The following is a 19,685-nucleotide window of genomic DNA, read 5'->3' as shown; positions in this document are numbered from 1 at the left end:
TTGTGCTGATGACAAAGCAGTTACACTAAAAATAGTTTGTTAAAGTAATAGAAGTTACTGCTTGATACCATAAGCAACAGTAAGAGTCACAACAGCTTCATGGCACTTCTCAGTTCTAACTTGGGAGCACTTTACAAATATATGTTCACACCCACTTTTCAGATATAGGAACAAGGCAAGATTAAATGACTGCTTTAAGTTACCATAATGACCTTTCAACCAGTCAACAGAACAAAAAAATTCAGAGTTCAGGCATGACAAGTCAAAGGGATCATTGCCTCAATGCATCTCAATCCTGACTTTGCTACTTGGAAACTGCAAAAACCTAAACGTTCTGTAAGACAGAATGAAAACCAGGGCCACCCCAGAAAAATGCTGAAGTACACAAAGAGAACACAGACCTTGACTCCCATAGTTCTTGAATCCTTCTTTACCTTATTTTCAGCATTCATGATCTGCACAGTCTAAAAATTTCCCATAGTATTTCCTTCTGTCTTTTAAATAAGTTGTTACTAACTGACCAGAGGAAGGTCAAACATGAGCTGAAGTGAAAAGCAGTAACATGGAATAAAGATAACCCCTGGAAACAATGCACTTATTCAGGGAGCTCCCATATTCATCAGTAAATGGTTATTAAGTTCACTGCTGACTCCAGCAAAAGCAAGAATTCCTAAACTGAGATACCTGTGACCTCTCCACAGAGGTATCTTCTGTCAGATGGCAGTGACCTTTAGGGTTATGTGTCTATGCACTTCCTGAATAATAAGTGTGTGTGCATGTACACACACACAGTTTGCATGTCACAGCTTCTATATTACCAACCCTATTTTGCAAAGGCCAAACTCACTAACACCTTAAGTCAAACCTAAGACTTCAGTACTAACAATCAGATTATCACCCAGATGACTTGCACCCATTAGTCTCAGGACACACAGAACATTTACTGATAGTGCTCCTCCTCCATGAACTACTGACCATGAATGAGGAAGAAGACAAGCAATCAAGTTACAAGGCAAATAGTATAAAAAACTCAAGCATTTCAATTTTGTAGGGCGGATGCTTGTAAATCTTTGATCTAAAACGAGACATTAATAGAAGACTATCTTTTTTCCCCTTAAAAAGATTATGCAAAATATTCTATTAAAATGGTTCTTATATACAAATACCTGATGTGATACTTTACAGACATTATAAAGATCTCCGCAGAATTAATACTTTTTTCTTGCATATTTCAATAATTAAGACTGTACAAATAACACTTAGAATAGAATGGAATGGAATTTAAAAACATAGTACTAAGAAGTTTAGCACACATGAAATGCATGCCGAAGCACATAAATTTATCAACCTTGATCTTTTATCCTTTGAACCTCTACTGTATTTCCCAAGACACACACAATGGCAATATTGCTCATTAACTCATTATGATAAGGGTTTTAAAAATGCTACACTGGAAGAGAGCATTCCAACAAGAGCATTCTCTGCTCATCCGCTTTTTGAGTTCTAGTACTAGATGAATTTTGCAAACTTATGTCTGCGCAGATTTTTAATATTTGGTCTATACACAGTTTGTGTATCATTTACTTCCTGTTCTGCTCCTTTAAAAGCCACACTACTGTCACATTGAAGCAGATTTTCATAAACCTTAGCAGATATGGAACAGAATGCTTTATGTCTACCCAAAGCCCAGTGGCTATGTAAGAAGCATACATTATTGTATTCATTCCCATTTCACGCTGCAGCAGCCACTTTGCCTCACTAGTTCCAGCTGTGTCCCTGTTCCGCCTCTCTGATCTCGCACAGATCAAAAGCCAAAAGAGCAGAGAATGCAGAGGATACTGTGCAGGCCACCTTGGACCACACACGGACACCTGAACACCTTGGCAGGATGTCACTGGGCCAGAGAGTCCTTCCAGTACTTTCCTAAATTCTCACAGTAACCCACCTTCCAGCACAGGGATGATGCACTTCTGTTCTGCTGCCCAAGCTTCTTTAGAGTTTGCATTCACTTCACATAAACCTTCCATGGCTTGTGCACATTTATTAACTTTTTGCCAAGAAGAGCCTGTGCAATGTGAAATCACCAAGCTGGCAGTATCCAGCAGGTCATTCCACAGAGCTGAAAAAGGACTGTTTACTTTCACAACATTCCATCTTAAAATACCAAGCCTGGTATTCTTAAAAAATACATTCAAAATTAGTACTGACTCACTGCCACACCGCAGAAAATACTAATTAAAACCATTAACTACAACCATTCTGTGATTCTGTGAAAACAATTTCCAATTGTCTTTAAAATTGTAGCTTTGCTGTGGAAAAGCCTTGGAGACTTAACAAATCCTAAGAAGTGTCACTGTTAGAAATGTTTGATAAGTTAGTCAGATAATAGCATAACATAAAAACATTTTCTGAGTTAAGTCTTAAGTTTAAAAAAATAAAACCCAAGTTTTATACTTTTATGCCCAACATTTATACTTTCAAGTATAAATGTTGTAAATTTTTCTCCTCTAGAATAAAAAGGTGCATTAATGCTGATGCCTACAGTGTAAGTTGGAGAAAGCCACTGGGAGAGCTACTGATATTTGCTTTTATACAGCGAAAAGCTATTAGGAAATATTACAGTGACTGAGAAAATACTTTAATACAGTAAGAACTGAAAGTGAAGAACTCACAGTCCATGAAATACAGTGTTCCCTAGAAACTCAAAAGTACTGAACACTCATTTGTGAATCAAAACAAAGAGACATACATAAGTAACAAGCTTGCCAACTAAGGATTCGCTCGTTCACAGAGCAATTTTTTCCAGTGCAATGGGGTACAGCTTATCTCAGCTATGAGGAAAAACTGATTTCACAGTAACACAGGGTACCTGCAACATCTTCTAGATCCGTTACAACAATGTGTGCATTTAGCTCCTGTAACTTATGATGCAAGTCTTCTAACTTCTTATTCGATTTTTTCAAAATGTTGTCCACATATGCCAAGTTCTTTTTATCTGTTGTGACCTTCCTGAGGTTCTCTGCTCCCTCCTTGATTTTAAGTTCCTTCCTTATTTCCCGCTTGATTTGGTCCTTTATTTCATCCAGCTTCTGCTGTACCATTGTATCTGAGAAGTCCAACTTCTGGCCAGCGCTCACGTTCTCAGAGGTTACGAGACCTTTGGCATCCCCCTAGGAAGAAAAACAGTAATATAAGCACCAGGAAACACCATTTCTGTCAACACATACCCCACACTTAAAGTAACCAGGATTAAGGTCCCTGTATGTTAAACACTTGCTTTGCAAGAACATTTATGAATCGTAGGTTTACACCAACACTGACCTAAAGCAACAATCTCACAAGATATTACATGTTCACTGGAGTTACATTTTACAACAGATTTTAAATTTAGTGACATCTTTACTATGCCTATTTTTAACACCAAGAGATTTAAATACTTTTGGATTTGTCATGGCTGCTTGCCTGGCGTTTATATGCCTCAGAGTTAATGATTCACATTTGTAATTTTCTAGATTTAATTTGTGTTTTAATAGACCAGATGGATACAGGAAATAAGACTAACTTCTAACAATTATTATCTATGATGAATTTTTATACATTCATTAGAATAGATTCCTTTTAAAGATTGTAAAAAAAAAAAAATTATAAAACCCCATGCTGTTGTTTTCAGTTGTTTAAAGAAATATTGCCATCTTTATGAAGATTTGTCAAGTTGTTACTGGAAAACACATTTGCTAGGTTTTTTATTTTTTAAGTTCCTCAAGTGAAGTCTTTCACTTTAAAAAAATAGTAATAATAAAAAAATCTTGCTTTCTTGTGCAGGTAAGCTAAGCTGAAATGAAAAGGAAAATGATTGCAGTTGGTGCAGTAAGGGAGCAAGGGATGAAATGTCAGACCCCCAGTGCACAGGAGCCTGTGCTTGTGCCCAGTGTGCATTCACAGATCACTGAGAAGTAAGAGCACAAAGCGCATGTTATAGAACCTACATCAATAAAGTTCAAATGCAATTAATTACACATGTGACACAATTTCCTCTGTCTTATACCTGGACACCGAATAATGAGTTCAGGTCCTACCCAAAAGTCCCAGCTAGAGCTAAGTGAGTGAAGATTAAAGAAGGGTTCTCCTGAACTTAGAATATGACCCAGTCCTAATTCAGGATTTAATAAATGAGTGGTCTGATTTGCACATAAATACCCAAGAGAACAAAATTCCAGTAAATTTTCTTAAGCATGATAATGAAATTACCTAGACTGCAGAAAAATTAGGTGGACAGTAAGGTATTTGAAGGGGTAACTAAGATTTTGAATGTTTTTGCTGTAAAATTAGTTGTTATCACTATTTGCTGCTGTAAAAAATAACAATACAGCACAGTAAACAGTAGAAGAAAACATTTGGGAAGCAGTTTAGGAGCACAGACAGCATCAGCTAATAAACTGAAGAATGTCCAGAACATGCAATCACTAGAGACTGTCCACAGTAATTTTGATTTCAAAAGACTTTGGATCATAAAGGTTGTGGCTGGACCATATATGACAACAAATAATGTTGGTCAAAGTATTTCAATCTGTGCATGTTGCAGCGATAACTGCCTTCCATAAGCAAGATCCAATCTACTAGTCCTCAATTATAATTTTATAAGTTTCCTGAATCTCTCATTAAAATATTTCTACCCACAGCTGCTACTTTTAGTACAAAAAGTTAACAACTCAAAGATTCTTAAGTATTAAAAGTGGTTGGAAGCACTATCTTGCCACAGAATTTGACTGTCAGTAAAAAAGAAGTAAGCAACGTAAAGATGACAAACTGAGTGAGAAAGTAAAGGGAATAAAAACAATGCAAATTTACTTCAAGTTCACTTGTGAGTGCATTTCTCTGTGCAGATTAAAATAAATAATTATGCATATGTAGAGAGGCTATTAATAGTTGGACTGGGAAATACATGACACTGTTTCCATATATAGGCATATAAAACGAATCAACTTTCTTTTAATGAGAATAATCAATAGCAATGAGCAACTGGTACAAAGGTGCATATCCATAATGAAGGAAATCACGTGTTGAGTGTTTTGAGAAACAACTGAAAGTGGAAATAAAATAATATAGCAACTGTATTGGACACTATTTGTTTAGGTAGTAAACATATCCAAATTAGATTAAGAACTTTGATTTCCCCGTTTTTCTAACACATCAGGATTCTCATACTATTATATAGCCTTTAAAAACAGAGATTAAAAAAATTTTGCAAATAAAAATTTTGTATTTTTAAACCATAATCCTTTGTGCCTGTTCTGCAAGTTCCTAGAAATAAATTCATCATCTGCCTCCTCAAAGTAGGATATTACATTTTTCAAAGTTCGGAGGAGGAAGATAAATGACAAATGGAGATTAAAAAAACCCAAACCAAATCCCAACAAAACCACCAAATCCCACCCCAAACCCAAAAGTAAACCTTTATTCTGTGTTTCAATAGCACCTGAAGTATGCTAAAATTATGCCAAGAATGTACACCTCTCAAACAGAACAATGTAATTAAAATATAAATAATTCAGAAATATTCTTCCCTAGGGTTTACCAAAGAGACTTCAGTCAATTGGTTATCTGTTGAACAATAACGTACTTTGTTACAGGGGAGGTTTTTATCCCTCTGCAAGCCCTACATCCCATCTGTTAAAGGGATGTTATGTTCTTCCATATCCAGGTTTTTGGAGCCCTTGTTCCACATATAGTCTCTAGCAAGTCTTCAATGAAATTAGATCTTCATGATCATTAGTAATTTGCCTTCCAAATTTGCACTAATTGAGTTAAAGGTCTCCTCAACCTAAGCTGTCTTAGCAGCATCTTTGTCCCTGGGCCCAAGGGTTTCAGGATACAGAGCTGTCTGCTTCAATCTGCTTCTAAGAAAGCTGAGAGTTCAACACTATGGATACTAACACTGGAAGCTCCTCACACTGCCTGTGCATTTCAACATTCATCTTTAAATCCCCCCAAAAGCCACAGATGATACTCCTTCAGTCTCTCCCATCATTCCGAGTTAGTGATACTTTTAAACCAAAAGTACTCTCTCACCCAGTTACCTGGCACAAAGGTCACTGGGACATAAATTCTTCCAAGGAGGCAACTGTGCACCCAGTGACCCCTGTGACCCCTGAAGGTCACTGTGAATGCAGAGCAAGAATGTGTTCTGCAACTGAAGCTGCTCTGGTCCTGTGCTGATGAGTTTTGCTGCTGGGATGAGGCAATGGATTGAGACAGATCCTCACCCTGCAGAGATGAGTAGCCTCAAAAGCATTTAAAATGCAGATAATGCCCACACTGGCACAACTGGACAGAATTTCTAATAGCTGGGTAAGAGAAATGAGGCAGGATTTTTTCTTTAAGAAAAGCACCTCCCAGAACTCCAAACTCAAAAATACACTTTTAAACTGAAGTGATTTAAAATACACGATATTCCAGCTTTATTTGATGACATCCTATTACAAGTCTCTTGTTAGAGGTGAATATTCTTTCCAAAAATTATTTTCTCCACTTGGATAAACTCCCTCCCAGGTTGAACCTCACATCCTTTAGGTTGTAGGTGTTCTGCCCCCTAAACCTGATAATTAAATCTGTTAAAAGAAACAACAGTCTTGGAGGCAGGGCCCAAGACCTTTCCTTTGCTCTGCTCAAGCAGGCAGGGTGCAAAGACAGGAGAGATCATTCACATTCTCTACACCAAGAAGCCATCAATGAGTTTTGCACAGCTCCTTCCTTTGCTCTCCCTCTCAGAATCACTTAACATAAAATATCTTAAAAGTGGAAATGCTCTGAACAGAAAATGACTAAACCACTCCTGCTGGCAAAACAGAGAACAGGCCTCATTGCTTTAAAATCCAAGACAAAAGAATGGGCAGCCAGTTACTTATTCTCAGTTTCTTTTTGCATTCTGGTAGTGTTGTGACTGCTGGTTAGAAGAGAAGGGCCAGTCTTTGCTGGGAGGTCCCAGTACTGGACTACTCGGCAAAGCAGCTGCTGGTGACCCAGATCTCGGCCCGAGCAGCAGCGAAGGGCAGCATCGCCCACCCAGCACCTGAAGGCAGCAGTGCACACCTCTGCAGTGGGAAAATACATGTTTGTGAGCCAGACTGGGCATTTCTGAAACATTTCAGCATGTAATGAAACCAAAGCTATGTTTATCAAAATGAACTATCAAGGACCACAAATTGGATAGTACTGATAAAAAAAAAAAAAAAAAAAAAAAGAGCCCACATATACAGCTTTCCCTCTGCAGTGGACTCAACCTCACTTTGATTGCTGGCTCAAAACTATCTATTTACATAGATTAACTCAAGATGCCAGCCTTCAATTTCTGTACTCCTGGGAAATGTTTTAAGTATAATTGCTGAAAATAATGAGTAGTGGTCTGAGCATGTCTTTCAATAATACAGTCTATTCTGGCTGATGTGGTGAAAGAAAGTAGTAATACTGTTTATGAGAACCCATAGGGGGCTTATGCTTTTGCCTCAGGTCAATTCTGAACCAAGTAACTTGTGAAACAGGTGCCTTGACATATGGCATCCACCACCCAAAATCCCATCTAATAAAACACCTAAACTGCTGAATGAAGGCAGTGGCACTGCTGAACAGAAGAGAGGATCACGAAGATGAAGATACCAGAGAATCTGCTTAAATTGTGTAAACTGAATGACTGTGAATTCAAAACGAGATTATCGAACTGCCATCTCTTACAAAAAAAAAAAAAAGATAATACTGAAAACCTGGGCATTAATAACTCCCAAAGACTTGCTCCTAAGAGCACAGTACAACTATACTGTGTTATATCATACATTCTATATTGAGAATATTGACTAGGGCAAGAATTTAGATTGCTGACTTCTGGTAGGAGTTGTTATAGAAAGGTAAGTGGAGCTTTCAAATAGAGCATGCTTAACACATTATTTACACTTCCTACCCATGTGCTATTAGCACACAGTGAACCTGCCTTTAGAAAAAAACCCAAACCAGATATCTCAAAACTCACAGTAAAACTGCTTATATTTTTTCCTCAAAGTATTGGCATTTGTTTTGATATGGTCTTGAATTTTAGTAACAGTTTCTAGACAATTAGGTAGTAAGAAAACCTGTTTGACAAGTATAGCTGAAATGCTTAGCTATTTAATACAAGCATACTCGTTTTGAATATAAAAATAAGAGTTTCATGATTTTCATCTTATGTACGATTAAATTTGTAATTTAATTTTGAAGAGCTGGAAGTACATATTTGGAACTACATCTCTTAATATAAATTCTAAATACTTTTTTAGGATTTAAAAAAAAAAAAAAAAAAAAAGAGGAAAAGGAAAAAGTTTGCTTTTCTGAGCTAACTGCCAAGGTCCCTGAAGTTCTCTAGAGTAATTCCTGAAACTAGAGTAGTCTTTGATTTTAAGAACAATGTTAATCAATTGCAAACTTCCCTTCCCCCCGAAGTCATTCATAAAACCAGATGTGACGGCTTGTCTGGATTACTGGAACTACATGGACTATTTCCTCCTGCCCAGAAGCAAATGTGATTGTGGTCAAGATCTCAGCACTCACCAAACGTCAAGAACAAAAAAAAAAAAAAAACAAAACCTTGGAGGCTTAATAGATTTTGGCATTAGTTTGCCGTGCTAACATGTCACAAATCAGGATTTAAATTTAATCTCAGTCACAGCTCTCTGCTTTGTAACAAGAGGCTGTTTAAGGCAGAAATATCCATAGTGCATTGCATTATACGTGGATGAATTCAAGTAGGACACTGATTAAATGGGGTTCAATTCCTGTGTGCAAACAGTGAGTGCCCGCCTATAAGAGACGAAATAGATTTAAAAAAAAAAGGAAAAAAAGTGTTCCTTAAAATAGGGAGGTCCTCAATCAGCTGGTCCTCTCGGCCCCTCTCTCTAGTCTGAGCTGTTGCACTGAAGAATACTTCAGGAGGAATGTTGGTTTTTACTCAGGTAACAGCTGCTGAGCGGCAGACCTTGGTCCTCCAGCTCCTCTGTGAAAAGCTGTGTGACCTGCCTCAGCCAGAACACTGCACCTAAACAGGTAATAAAATTCCCTGGGGATTCCTTGTTAACATCTCAGCTTCCAGCCACCAACAATCCCCGATTAGGCCAGCATTTACTAACACAAAGAACATGTCCCCCCCAAAATGTGCTCCAACAGCAGTACAGACTCGCTTAGAGAACTGGAAATTGTGTCCATGCAGTGCTGTGCCAACATCAGTTAGAGAAAGGGATGTAAGAAAGAGATTTCTTTACTACAAAAGGGAATGAAAACATTTTAAAAAATGCAGCCTTCAGCCGCTTCTCGATGTAGCGGCTTCTGATGGTTTCACAGGAGGAGAAGAACCTGCAAGGAGGCTTGCAAAGAAACATGACATTGAAAGAAAATCCCCACAGTGACCTTTCTCATGATCACAAGGACTGGATGGAGGCTACGGCACAGCACAGGTGATGAGCACCCAAATCTGAGGTCACAGATGGCTACAGTATCCAAGAAGCGTGACTAGATATTCTGGCAACAGGCACTGTACAAACACTTCAGCAGTTTCCAAGCTTTTATCTATAACTTGAAGTTCCTACTGCCTGCCAAAAAATTCCAGCAGAGTCCAGCGTGGTGGAAACAAACCTTACTCTTTCTAGTTTCAGATGTGAAAAAGAAACAGCAGAATCGCAGTTACAATGAATAGGGCCTGCTGTCATAACCTTTATTAATATGTGTCCACGAATAAGACCAGCATATGAAGCCACACCTATAACACCACCACTCCTCCATTCTCCATGAGACTTTGCTGTCTTAGTTTTCATTTAGCTTCTCGTAATATATGAGAATAAAATACTCAGAAGAAAATTGCATTTTACATAATTAGTACGGTTTCCAGCAGACCACACACATCAGTTGAAACTCTATTAAATACCAAAATATAAACAATCTCTTTCAAGATAGAGGGGAAAAGATTTTATGAAACGTTAATACCATACTGCACACTGAAAATATCACCAATAATGATGTATCGTAAGACTGTGCCAAGAAGACTGAAGTAATTCCCCTAAAACGCAGCCTCACCAAGGTGCATGCAGTCAAAGCACTGAAATGATAATTTCTCATCTAATTCCTGCAATGCTATCATAGCATATATTCCAAATGTGGTAAATACACACACTTCCCTTTAGAAGATGAGGAAAACAAGGTGGATTAAGTAACAATTCAATAAATGAAAGAGAAGCAAGTTCAAAATATTTTAAGTCCCTTAGTCACAGATTCTCAACTGGAGCTGTACACTTACTGTTCTGGACTGGGCAGTGAAAATAACGGCATCTGTGTCCTACCTCCTACTGCCAACACAGGAATTTCATGCACAAACTTGTTTTGCATTTTCTAAATTTGAACTGGAAAATTTAGTCTTGTTTTGAGACATACTTCAGTGAAAAATTCTTAAGATCCCATAAAAATATGAAGACTGGTAAATGGCAGAGAAATTACTATTTTTGAGTGTTTAACAGTTTGAGGCTGCTTTAAAATAAGAACCTTTTAAGTTTTAAAATTAATAGCAAATACATGCATTGAAAGGGACTTAGATATCAGTGAACTTTGGTTTGTTTGTTACTTTAAACACTTTCAAATAAATATTACAGTTACTGTTTTAATCATGTAAATATCTGCAATTTTCTGTACCATATAAATATATAAACAACTTTGTCCGGATGGCCTAGAATTACTTCTTCAATATATACAGAATGTACTTTTAAAATAAAGTGTGTATTTTAATATACTTGCCAAATAGTACATATGGATATCCATTTCTTTTAGAAATGAATATACACATTTTGAATTATTGCTAGAGACTAAAACAAGGGTTTTTTTTTTTTAAGACAAATTCTTATCACTAGACTTGTCTCAGTTTGACTTGATCGATTCCTCTGTAGTTATATTAAGCTTAAGTTTGGTGCAAGAAGCTGTTTTACTGCTTTGAAATGCTTGAAGTCCAACATGACTTAGTCAAGAAACAGAACTATCTAAGATAAAGCTAAGGTCATGCAAATGTTGTGTGGAGAATTTGCCTCTAAGTACTAGTAATACAGAAACTAGCAATCTGTCCACAAGACAGAAACACTCTCCCCCTTCCCCATACTAGTTCCAGCACAACTAGTAAGATATCTGTGGAAGTGTGTGTTAAAGCAAACTCAAGAAGTTTGACTTAAAAAAAAAAAAAAAAAACAAGGATTTCTGTTGCAACAGCAAGCGAGTAACTTTTTTTATATTACCCCAATATAAATACTTTTGTTTTTTTAATATATTTATGTGGTTTTGTCTAACATTCAGAGCAGAATAATATGACATATATAGCTCAAGATGTTTGAAAAAATAATATCCTTATCCAAGCTACAAGATGTGATATTTAACTCGGTGGAAGAGATTTTCAAAGGTAGAAAGGTCAAGTCAACAGACATGAGTCACAATCACGTCTTATGACTTTGATAGCTCCTCCTCAAACTCAATGCACCCTGTACAAAGGTGATAAATTGTTGGGCATGCATCCAAAAATATCCTTACCTTAATATGAAGTTAACATTGCAACTATACATTTTTAACAGCTGTAATGTTAACACTAAGATAAAGGTGTGTGGTTAAACTTCTGCTTGTGAAGGAGTTTTAGTTACTCTGCAGAAATAGGAAAATAAAATCCCAAGGAATCCAAACCCCAGTCATTAATACTTACTGACAATCAGGTCCACTCCCATTTGTAAGGTGTTTTTCTTCTATTATGATAAAATTAAATGATATAATAGCTTCTATTACAAAAGTATTATTATCTATCTCAGATAATGCAATAGACTGACCATTCTGCTCATGCACAACTCACAGTATCAGCTATTGCCACATCTCTTAAGTGCTGGTACTTCAGTGTAACACAGTTCTAACTAAACTGCAAGAGAAGAATGCTAAAATGTCTTACTACACAAAGAAGTCACTACAATTGGAGCTTCTCTGTTCTTGTAGTGCAGGTTAAAAATCTTAAACACTGAAATCATGCAAAAGAAATCCTCATCTAATAAACAGGACTTTCTCAACAACACATACAAGTATCAGAACACTGCTAAAGATCAATTCACTTCTTTAACCTGAAAAGCACCACAAAGTTTCCATATATGAGAACCTCCATTTCTGTCATGAATAATTATCAATTAAAAAGGAAAAATACCAAACTTCTTTGTTTCTGGCAATTTCAACTTTCAGCACAGACAACTGATATGTTAGTCCATTTAACTTTACTATATTTTACAGGAGCTATTTTTAGCCATTGCAAAACTAATGGAAGAGTTGAGAGTCTACATTCCACTGTAATTAAGCCATCACCTTTAGCAGCCAACTATTTTGTACATTATAAATGCAGCAAGACATATCAGAGATAATACTAACATCTGTTTTATGAGGCAAGAGGCCAAGTGGCTAAACTAGATCCTTGTGAGGGAACCAGACTTTTTTGCTTTCTAGGACTTTGTAACAGTGGCTTTACCACAGCTTATGGGTTTCCCAGCCTGATAGTTGAATTTGTTATTACAAGAAAAGGATGTATGTTTGTATTTATACCAAGGACCTGTCATTATATTCTAGGATTGAGAACCCTTTCTCAGTACTTCGGGTTATTATATCTGAAGTTACTGAAGTTCACAGTCTATACTCCAACCAGCTGGAAATCCTGCTCCTGCTTTCACCTCCAGTAGTAAAAAGAAGGATGGGAAAGTGTCCTTAAATCCTTTCCTCATCTTTTACAGGTGGTCAGTAGAAAAGATCACTTTTTCCTAATGGGGCTGCCACACCCAAAATTCCACTTGCAGAGATGCAGGCATCTCATTCCATGCCTTTCCAGTAAAAGTTTATGGATGAACACGGAGTTATTTATAGAAGCATTACTTCATATCCCCATTTGTCTGAGACTTCTACAGAGCATCACTGATGTATGCTGTGATACATCTGAATAGTGTTTTTGCAATCCTTCTTTCTCTGGCCCTTAAAATATGGTAGAAAACTTCTCAGTGGCTCCTAATGTCCATTTTCTATTTAAGAATTCCCTAGGCATTATAGAATCATGAAGAAATAGAATCCTGTCTTACCCTACAACAGAAGCCAAAAGAAAATGGCCTGACTTAACTGCTTTACATACAGCAGCAATGAAAAAGAGGCAGGTGATTTCATTTAGCATCTGGATTACAAAAAGTTCTTAATACAATTACATTTCTAAATATAAATCTGCTTAAAGTTTTGGTTTTAAAACCTTTCTACATTTTCTTAGTTTTTAGGAGTCCTGATTCCCTACTGACTGTCATTACAGTGCTCTAATTAAATCTACTTTCTTATGACCCAAAGTGTACATCTGACTTATATATGAAGTTTGTAGTGAAAAGTGCTGAAAAAAGTCTAGGATTTTAGAAAATGATTTTTTAAAAGTTTTACTTTTTATGTTCAGACTCAGCACCATCTCTCAAGTAACCTGTTTCCTGTTTTGTATATGTACCTGCATAGGACTCTTTTCCATCCAGTTCTTGTTATCAGCACAGTTTCAATATCAATTAGATAGAATATGGGAAGCATCAGTTTCAAAATAACTGATGCACCAATGAGACCTGTAACATAACAGAAATAAAGCAGCACAAACCAGCTCTTCAGTGCATCATGTATAGACATACCTACAAAACTAAATCTTAGAGGATATTCTATAAGCCTAAGTATACATATCAATGGCAAAAAGTTCTCTCCTTACAACTGCATTAAATTAGGGGAATGATGTTATTTTTTTTTTACTGCTGAGCATTTAGAAAACCCACAATGAGGTATTTTCTTGTTAGTGGCTCCAATACCTTTTTCAGAGGAGGGAAAGTTACACATGCATTCTATGTATTTTCCAGCACCAACCATGTGAATGGAATCTTGAATGTGTTATGTAACCTCTGTATATCCTATATTGATCTATTTTTGAATATTAAAAGCCTCACTCTGGTTTACAGGGCACATATAAACATTAGTTTTCCCACACACTTACAATTTCAAAAAACGTCCTAGTAATATTTCTTGCCAATATTCCAGTGTAACTGATTTTGGTATGCTCATAACTTTCAAGTCATTCTTCTTCAAGGCTAAAAGTTTTCCACTTCATTCCAGCTCGGAAGCATTTCAGTTAGCAGTCTGAGAAAAACCTTTGGGTAGTAACAGAAACTGTAGCATCAAAACTATGGTAAACAGCAGCAGATTATTCTGCTTTATCAATAACCAAGAGCTAAAAAAAAAATTAAATATTTTGGATATGACATTCAGCAAAACCTTCATGAAGAAGTCCTTTTAGCTAAAGAAAGTACTGCAGTCAGAAGCTATTTATGGTTGAAGTGTAACCTGCTGCATTCCCAAGAGTATCTACAATGTATTCCTCTATAATGAGCTATCTAATCTAAAGCATGTCATCTTTAGGAGACAAAAATATACAAACTAACTTTTGACTGAAAAATACCAGCAGGATGATGACTTCTACTTGATGAAAGAGACCCACATATTCTGACAGAGATTTACAATTTTAGGAGGTTGTGGCTATTTCCTAACTGTATTTGGAAGGGGGTGATTGTGAGTGGGTGGGGTGTGTTCTCTTGATGCTCTCTCAAGCATTCTATTAAAGATGTCAGGAATCACAGGATAAAAATAAAAATCAGTCTCTAAAACAAAAAAAGAAATTAAACAACACAAAAATAAAGTACAGTCCCAATCTGTCTACACCATTTTCCAAACTAAGATACTATATTTAGATCAGGCTACCATCCTCTCAACTCTAAACTTTCCTGGCCTCTCTGAGCATTACTTGTTTCTTCTTCATGCCCTTCCCACTGCTTTACCTAGCCAGGACACAATGAACCAGCATGATTGCTTCTGCCTAGGCACAAGCTCTCCCCATTTTCTGAAGATGCCAGAACCACAGCCAGCCCTTTCCTTCTGCTAACCCTAAGTGAGGAAGGAGCAGCTCTGATCATCCCAGTATATGCCACTAAAATACTCACTACTTCTGCATCTGCAGGAACTCCCAGTAGATGTACCTTGCTACACACTAAGCTTCAAGTATATTCACTGCAATAAGGAAACATATAAATACTGCAAGACAGTAGACAGATTATTTTATAACAGTGAAAAAATTAATACAAGTAATTAGAAACGTCCGACATTTTCAATATACATTGTTAGCAAAGCGCAAGACAAAAATTAGTGAAGGAAATCTGCATCTTAGCTGGAAATAAAGAAGAAAATAATTCAGCTGCATAGTTCAGAAAATATATGTGAATCAATGTAGAATATGCTGTAGTTAAGTTTTACAAATCTGTTTACTTAAAGTACTGTATAAATCTTGACAGTGAATTAATTAGATGCAAAATAAAAGAAATGTTACTTTTGAGTTCATAAAACAGTATTGTCTATTATAGAAAGGGAAAAAAATACAAATATGGGAGACCTTTTGCAGAACTTGCATCTCCCTTGCCTTTCTTTCATGCCCAAGGTCTTCTGGTTAAGAATCACACTGGAGTTAAAGAACCCAATTCCCGCGTGAGGGGCAGCTGCTGCCTTGACACTGTCACTGAGTTACTCCCATCAAAAAGAAACACTTCAAAAAAGGATACTTTAGAATTAGTGCTGGCTGCTAACCTGAAAAAGAGATCATGATACTGAATACCACTCTAGAGCAGACTGGCATTGTTTTTCCTTCTGCACTTAAGAAACTTCTAAGAACTCTTTTAAAAATCTGTTAAAATTAGTTTAATTAAAGCTTGAGAATAAATTCACTCTCTTGCTTGGAATCCTAATACAGATGAACACCAATTTCTAAAGCAATTAAAATAACAATCAGAAAATGTTTCCGCATAATGTACTATATTACAACTAAAAGCAGAATTCAAGACAGGAGTTTGCTCCCCAAACAAAAAATTAACTGCTGGTGGATACCATCTACTTCGCCAAAGATACACATTTTATTTGAAAAGTACATCTACAAAATGAAAAGGAAAAAAGATCCAGATGTTACTTTGTGAAGTGGCTTATGTGATGAAGAATCATATTTGAACCAGGGAGATAAAAATGAATAGTTAAAACTATATTTTTCACCCAACAGACAAGTACTTAGTTTGACTCCCACTAACTGGTATGAATAAAGAAGTAAAGAACAACCATGAAAAAAACCCTTTGAAAGAAATTATTTTGTTCTAACATTGAAGTACTATCTATTTTGTATTTCAAAATGTCATGTTCCCATCCCTTCAGGAGAGGAGAAACCAAAGACAAATCCTAGCAACTTGAAGAAAAATCATTGAATAATGGGTTAAGTTTCAATAACAATTTTAAAGTAATTTTCCTAAGGACCTCTAATTATATAGATATTATAATCTGCACATGATAACTTTTGACATCCAGTCATTCTCAGCCTAAAACACTGGTTTTATATGAGCTTATAAATAAGCAATAAACAAACTCAAATATTGAAGAAAACATGCTTCCATTAAAGGAGATTGCCGAGTCCCAAATGGGCAGCAGTTCAAGAATGCTACACTAGTAGTCAGGCATGTACGATTTACAGTACTTTTACTTTCCTACTGCTGCCACTAAGTTTAGAACATGTCCTACAAAAAGGCCTTGCTGATTTTAAAATGTTCTGTAGATCTGCAGTATGCTTATTTTGGAACTTTTCAATACAAGTCTTTGAAAACCTGACTCTGTCAATCTTTTGCTAGACCCACTTTCCTGTATCCTGTCTCCCCACCTGGCTATGTTCATGTATTTCCCCACATGCTCTGGATGGGTGGCAGGCAGCACATCCTTACAACTGCAGAGGTTAATATCTTTAAGAAAAGCTCACACTTCTTTGTCATTATTTGTCTTATAATTTTAGCTTACATGATTTGAGTATTAGGAAAGAAATAATCTTGTCATGTCTTATGCAGATCTCTCTATAAAGGAAACATCCTCTTAAAACACATTCCACTTAATTGTTTTGCAGTGTCTTCCCATATAAATAAACATAAGAAGTTGAAAAAGCAGTGGATAGTTTTACATATTATGCTTGTAAAAAGCAACAGGCCACACAGTCAATCTGCATTCCTTCTAAATTCTCAACAATAGCTTTGGATGCTTTTGGGATTACATTACTTAAAAGTCCAAGTGATAACGTGCATCACAATGATGAAAAAGAAACTTCAATCTCATATCTAATAATCTTAGTGATGTAAACAGGGAAAGTCCTAAAATCTATAATAAAGGGGGTTATGTACCTCTTCCTGTAAAAGAGAAGGGTACACAGAAGAACAGAACCAAGCAAGTTTTTTTCATTTATCTAAAGACTGGCATAAAACTTCTAGCTCACATTACACAAAAGTCAGTCCTTAGCAGAGAGCTTTGGAACACCTAGAATCACCAAAACCAATCTCCTTGTTTATTGTATATATAATCCTTCACCTTGACTACACAAATTTAAACTAATACACTCAGAGTTTGTCAGTAAGTACAAGGAGAATGAGAAAGAATTGATAATTTTGAAATTAACACAAGAACTTAGAAAACATTTAATCACTTTGTTACCTCAAATTTCTTATTTCTGCACCATATTCTCAGGCCTTTCCCCCCCCAAATTTGGCTAGACTTCTGAAACACAGCATCAGTCTTGTACACAATAGTTCAAAGTCTTCTAACTGGTGCTTTAATTGATGCTCATGTGACTATTTAGAGATATTCTGTTATTGCAAACATTCAACTCATCATTGTTAGGGATTTTTTTCTTACTGAATATTCAAATGTCTCACAGTTATTGAGCTATTCATTAACAGACAGATGTATTCACACCAAACTGTACTACCTCACTCTCTTCTTTATCTTTATGGACAGTAAGTTTATAGTATTATTTGTACAGTACTTTGCCTTCACTTCAAAATTCAGTGCCATCCATTTTGACTGTATACTCATTTTTCTTTCATTTTAGAGAAATAACAAAAATACTGAAGATTTTTCAAAACTACTTCTTCCATCAAGTGCGTAAAAGATTTAACAGTAACTTCTGAAAGTCAGCTAATAAAGCTGGGTCATATCCCTACATTCACCTGGCAAACTGCTACGAACCCTTAGCTCTGCTCTCAGCCTTCCACATCAAACTGAACGTAGCTGCATTATCTATTCATGCATGACTTTTAATATTTCCAATGCTTTTTCAGACAGACATTTCACGGCCATATGAATACTGTGAGACTTTCTGCTTGAAGAATGCAAAGCTAAAAAAGAATTGCTATAGACACTGTTTGGATCATTCATTATCTGCAGATCAGTCCCAGCCCCTCAGAGTTTGTTCCTGCCCCAGACCATTCACCAATATATGCCAGTACAAACCTTTATATGGCCACACAGGGAACTGGATTGCGAACCTGATCTGACTGAAAACTAATTTGGGGGTGAAAAAAATCCACCAAAGCAAAATAATAAAATTTGTTCACCATATAGAAGTTTGTGCAAATGTAAAACAACACAATGTTCCATATTTCAGCAGCAGTACCAGCTGACAAAGTCTGACACTTTCTTTGAGCAACAGCCTCAAGTCTGCATGGGTAAAGCTTCCAGTTTCAGCACACAACATGGTCAGTGAGGCAACTAGAACTCTTCTATCCTGAATTTATGCCACAGACCTGTCTTACATCTTAGTGATCTGCAACAAAAACACCAAACTAAGTATATCTTTTGACAGTTTTCAAAAATACATTTGTGAAAGTTCTTAAGTTCTCAAGCCAACTATAGCAGCAATGATACACTGAACCATACTATTACCTCCTGTTTAATTAGCCAGTTCTTGTTTGGGACTTTGAAATAAAATGATTTTTTTCTGTATATTTTAATCATCAAGTCTCAATTTCTCCTCAAAAGTTACATGAAGTTTATATATGAAAAAAATTACATACACATGAAGAATAATTTTGGAACACCTGTGTACCACAATTATTTGCAAGTAAATTTCAGGTAAATAACAATTACACTTATTTCTTGTTTGTTTTAATATTTTTATTCAAATAGTCTAACAAACATGACTACATAGAAGGATGTTATATATGTACTTATGAAGTTCATGTACATGTATTTAATTTTTAAAATTCATTAAAGAAAATGTACATGATAGTCATCTTCAAGTGCTTTGAGTATTAACTTTTAAGAGCCAGCAAAAAGGTATATCAGCCCTTAACATTCCAAGAGTTGAGCAATATTCTCTGAGTTTAAGGCCCAGCACTAATTCAGAAAACTACTACTGTTTTAATTAGACACAAAAAGTTCTCCTTTCTGACCTGTGAGTGTTTCTATCACAGTAACAGACAGAGCCTCCCAGTATTCCTGGGATTTATCTTAGAGCTGTAATACAATCTATTAGTACCTTGGTATTGCAGACTTAATTATTCCTTCTCCTGGTTATAGATCTGCTGCCTATTTTGTGTATTTTGTGACACTCAAATAACAACTGTGGAAAGCTGAAGGAAAGCTTGTCTCCCTGACTCTTCTCAATAGAAACAGAACTGATTCTGCTACTTTCATTTTCAGCTTAACATGTTCTTGTGTTTAATGGAAACTTAAAATCTGTGAGCCCTACTACCATGTTGCAGGGTAACAAG

The 19,685-nt window shown here is 36.2% G+C and overlaps 1 protein-coding gene across 1 annotated transcript in view; it reads right to left on the bottom strand.

Annotated features, from left to right (window-relative positions):
• The window catches only part of PKN2 (protein kinase N2), a 55,049-nt gene that overhangs the window by 27,876 nt on the left and 7,488 nt on the right, over window positions 1–19,685 (bottom strand). Inside the window, exon 2 of the mRNA XM_050306344.1 lies at window positions 2,870–3,170. Within this exon, the coding sequence (XP_050162301.1) occupies window positions 2,870–3,170 (301 nt within the window). The remainder of the gene's footprint in view (window positions 1–2,869; window positions 3,171–19,685) is intronic.

This window comes from Myiozetetes cayanensis, unplaced genomic scaffold (assembly GCF_022539395.1).
Source record: "Myiozetetes cayanensis isolate MyiCay16 unplaced genomic scaffold, myiCay2020 scf12, whole genome shotgun sequence".
Taxonomy (NCBI): Eukaryota; Metazoa; Chordata; class Aves; order Passeriformes; family Tyrannidae; genus Myiozetetes; species Myiozetetes cayanensis.
This window is presented reverse-complemented; position numbering and strand designations above follow the sequence as displayed.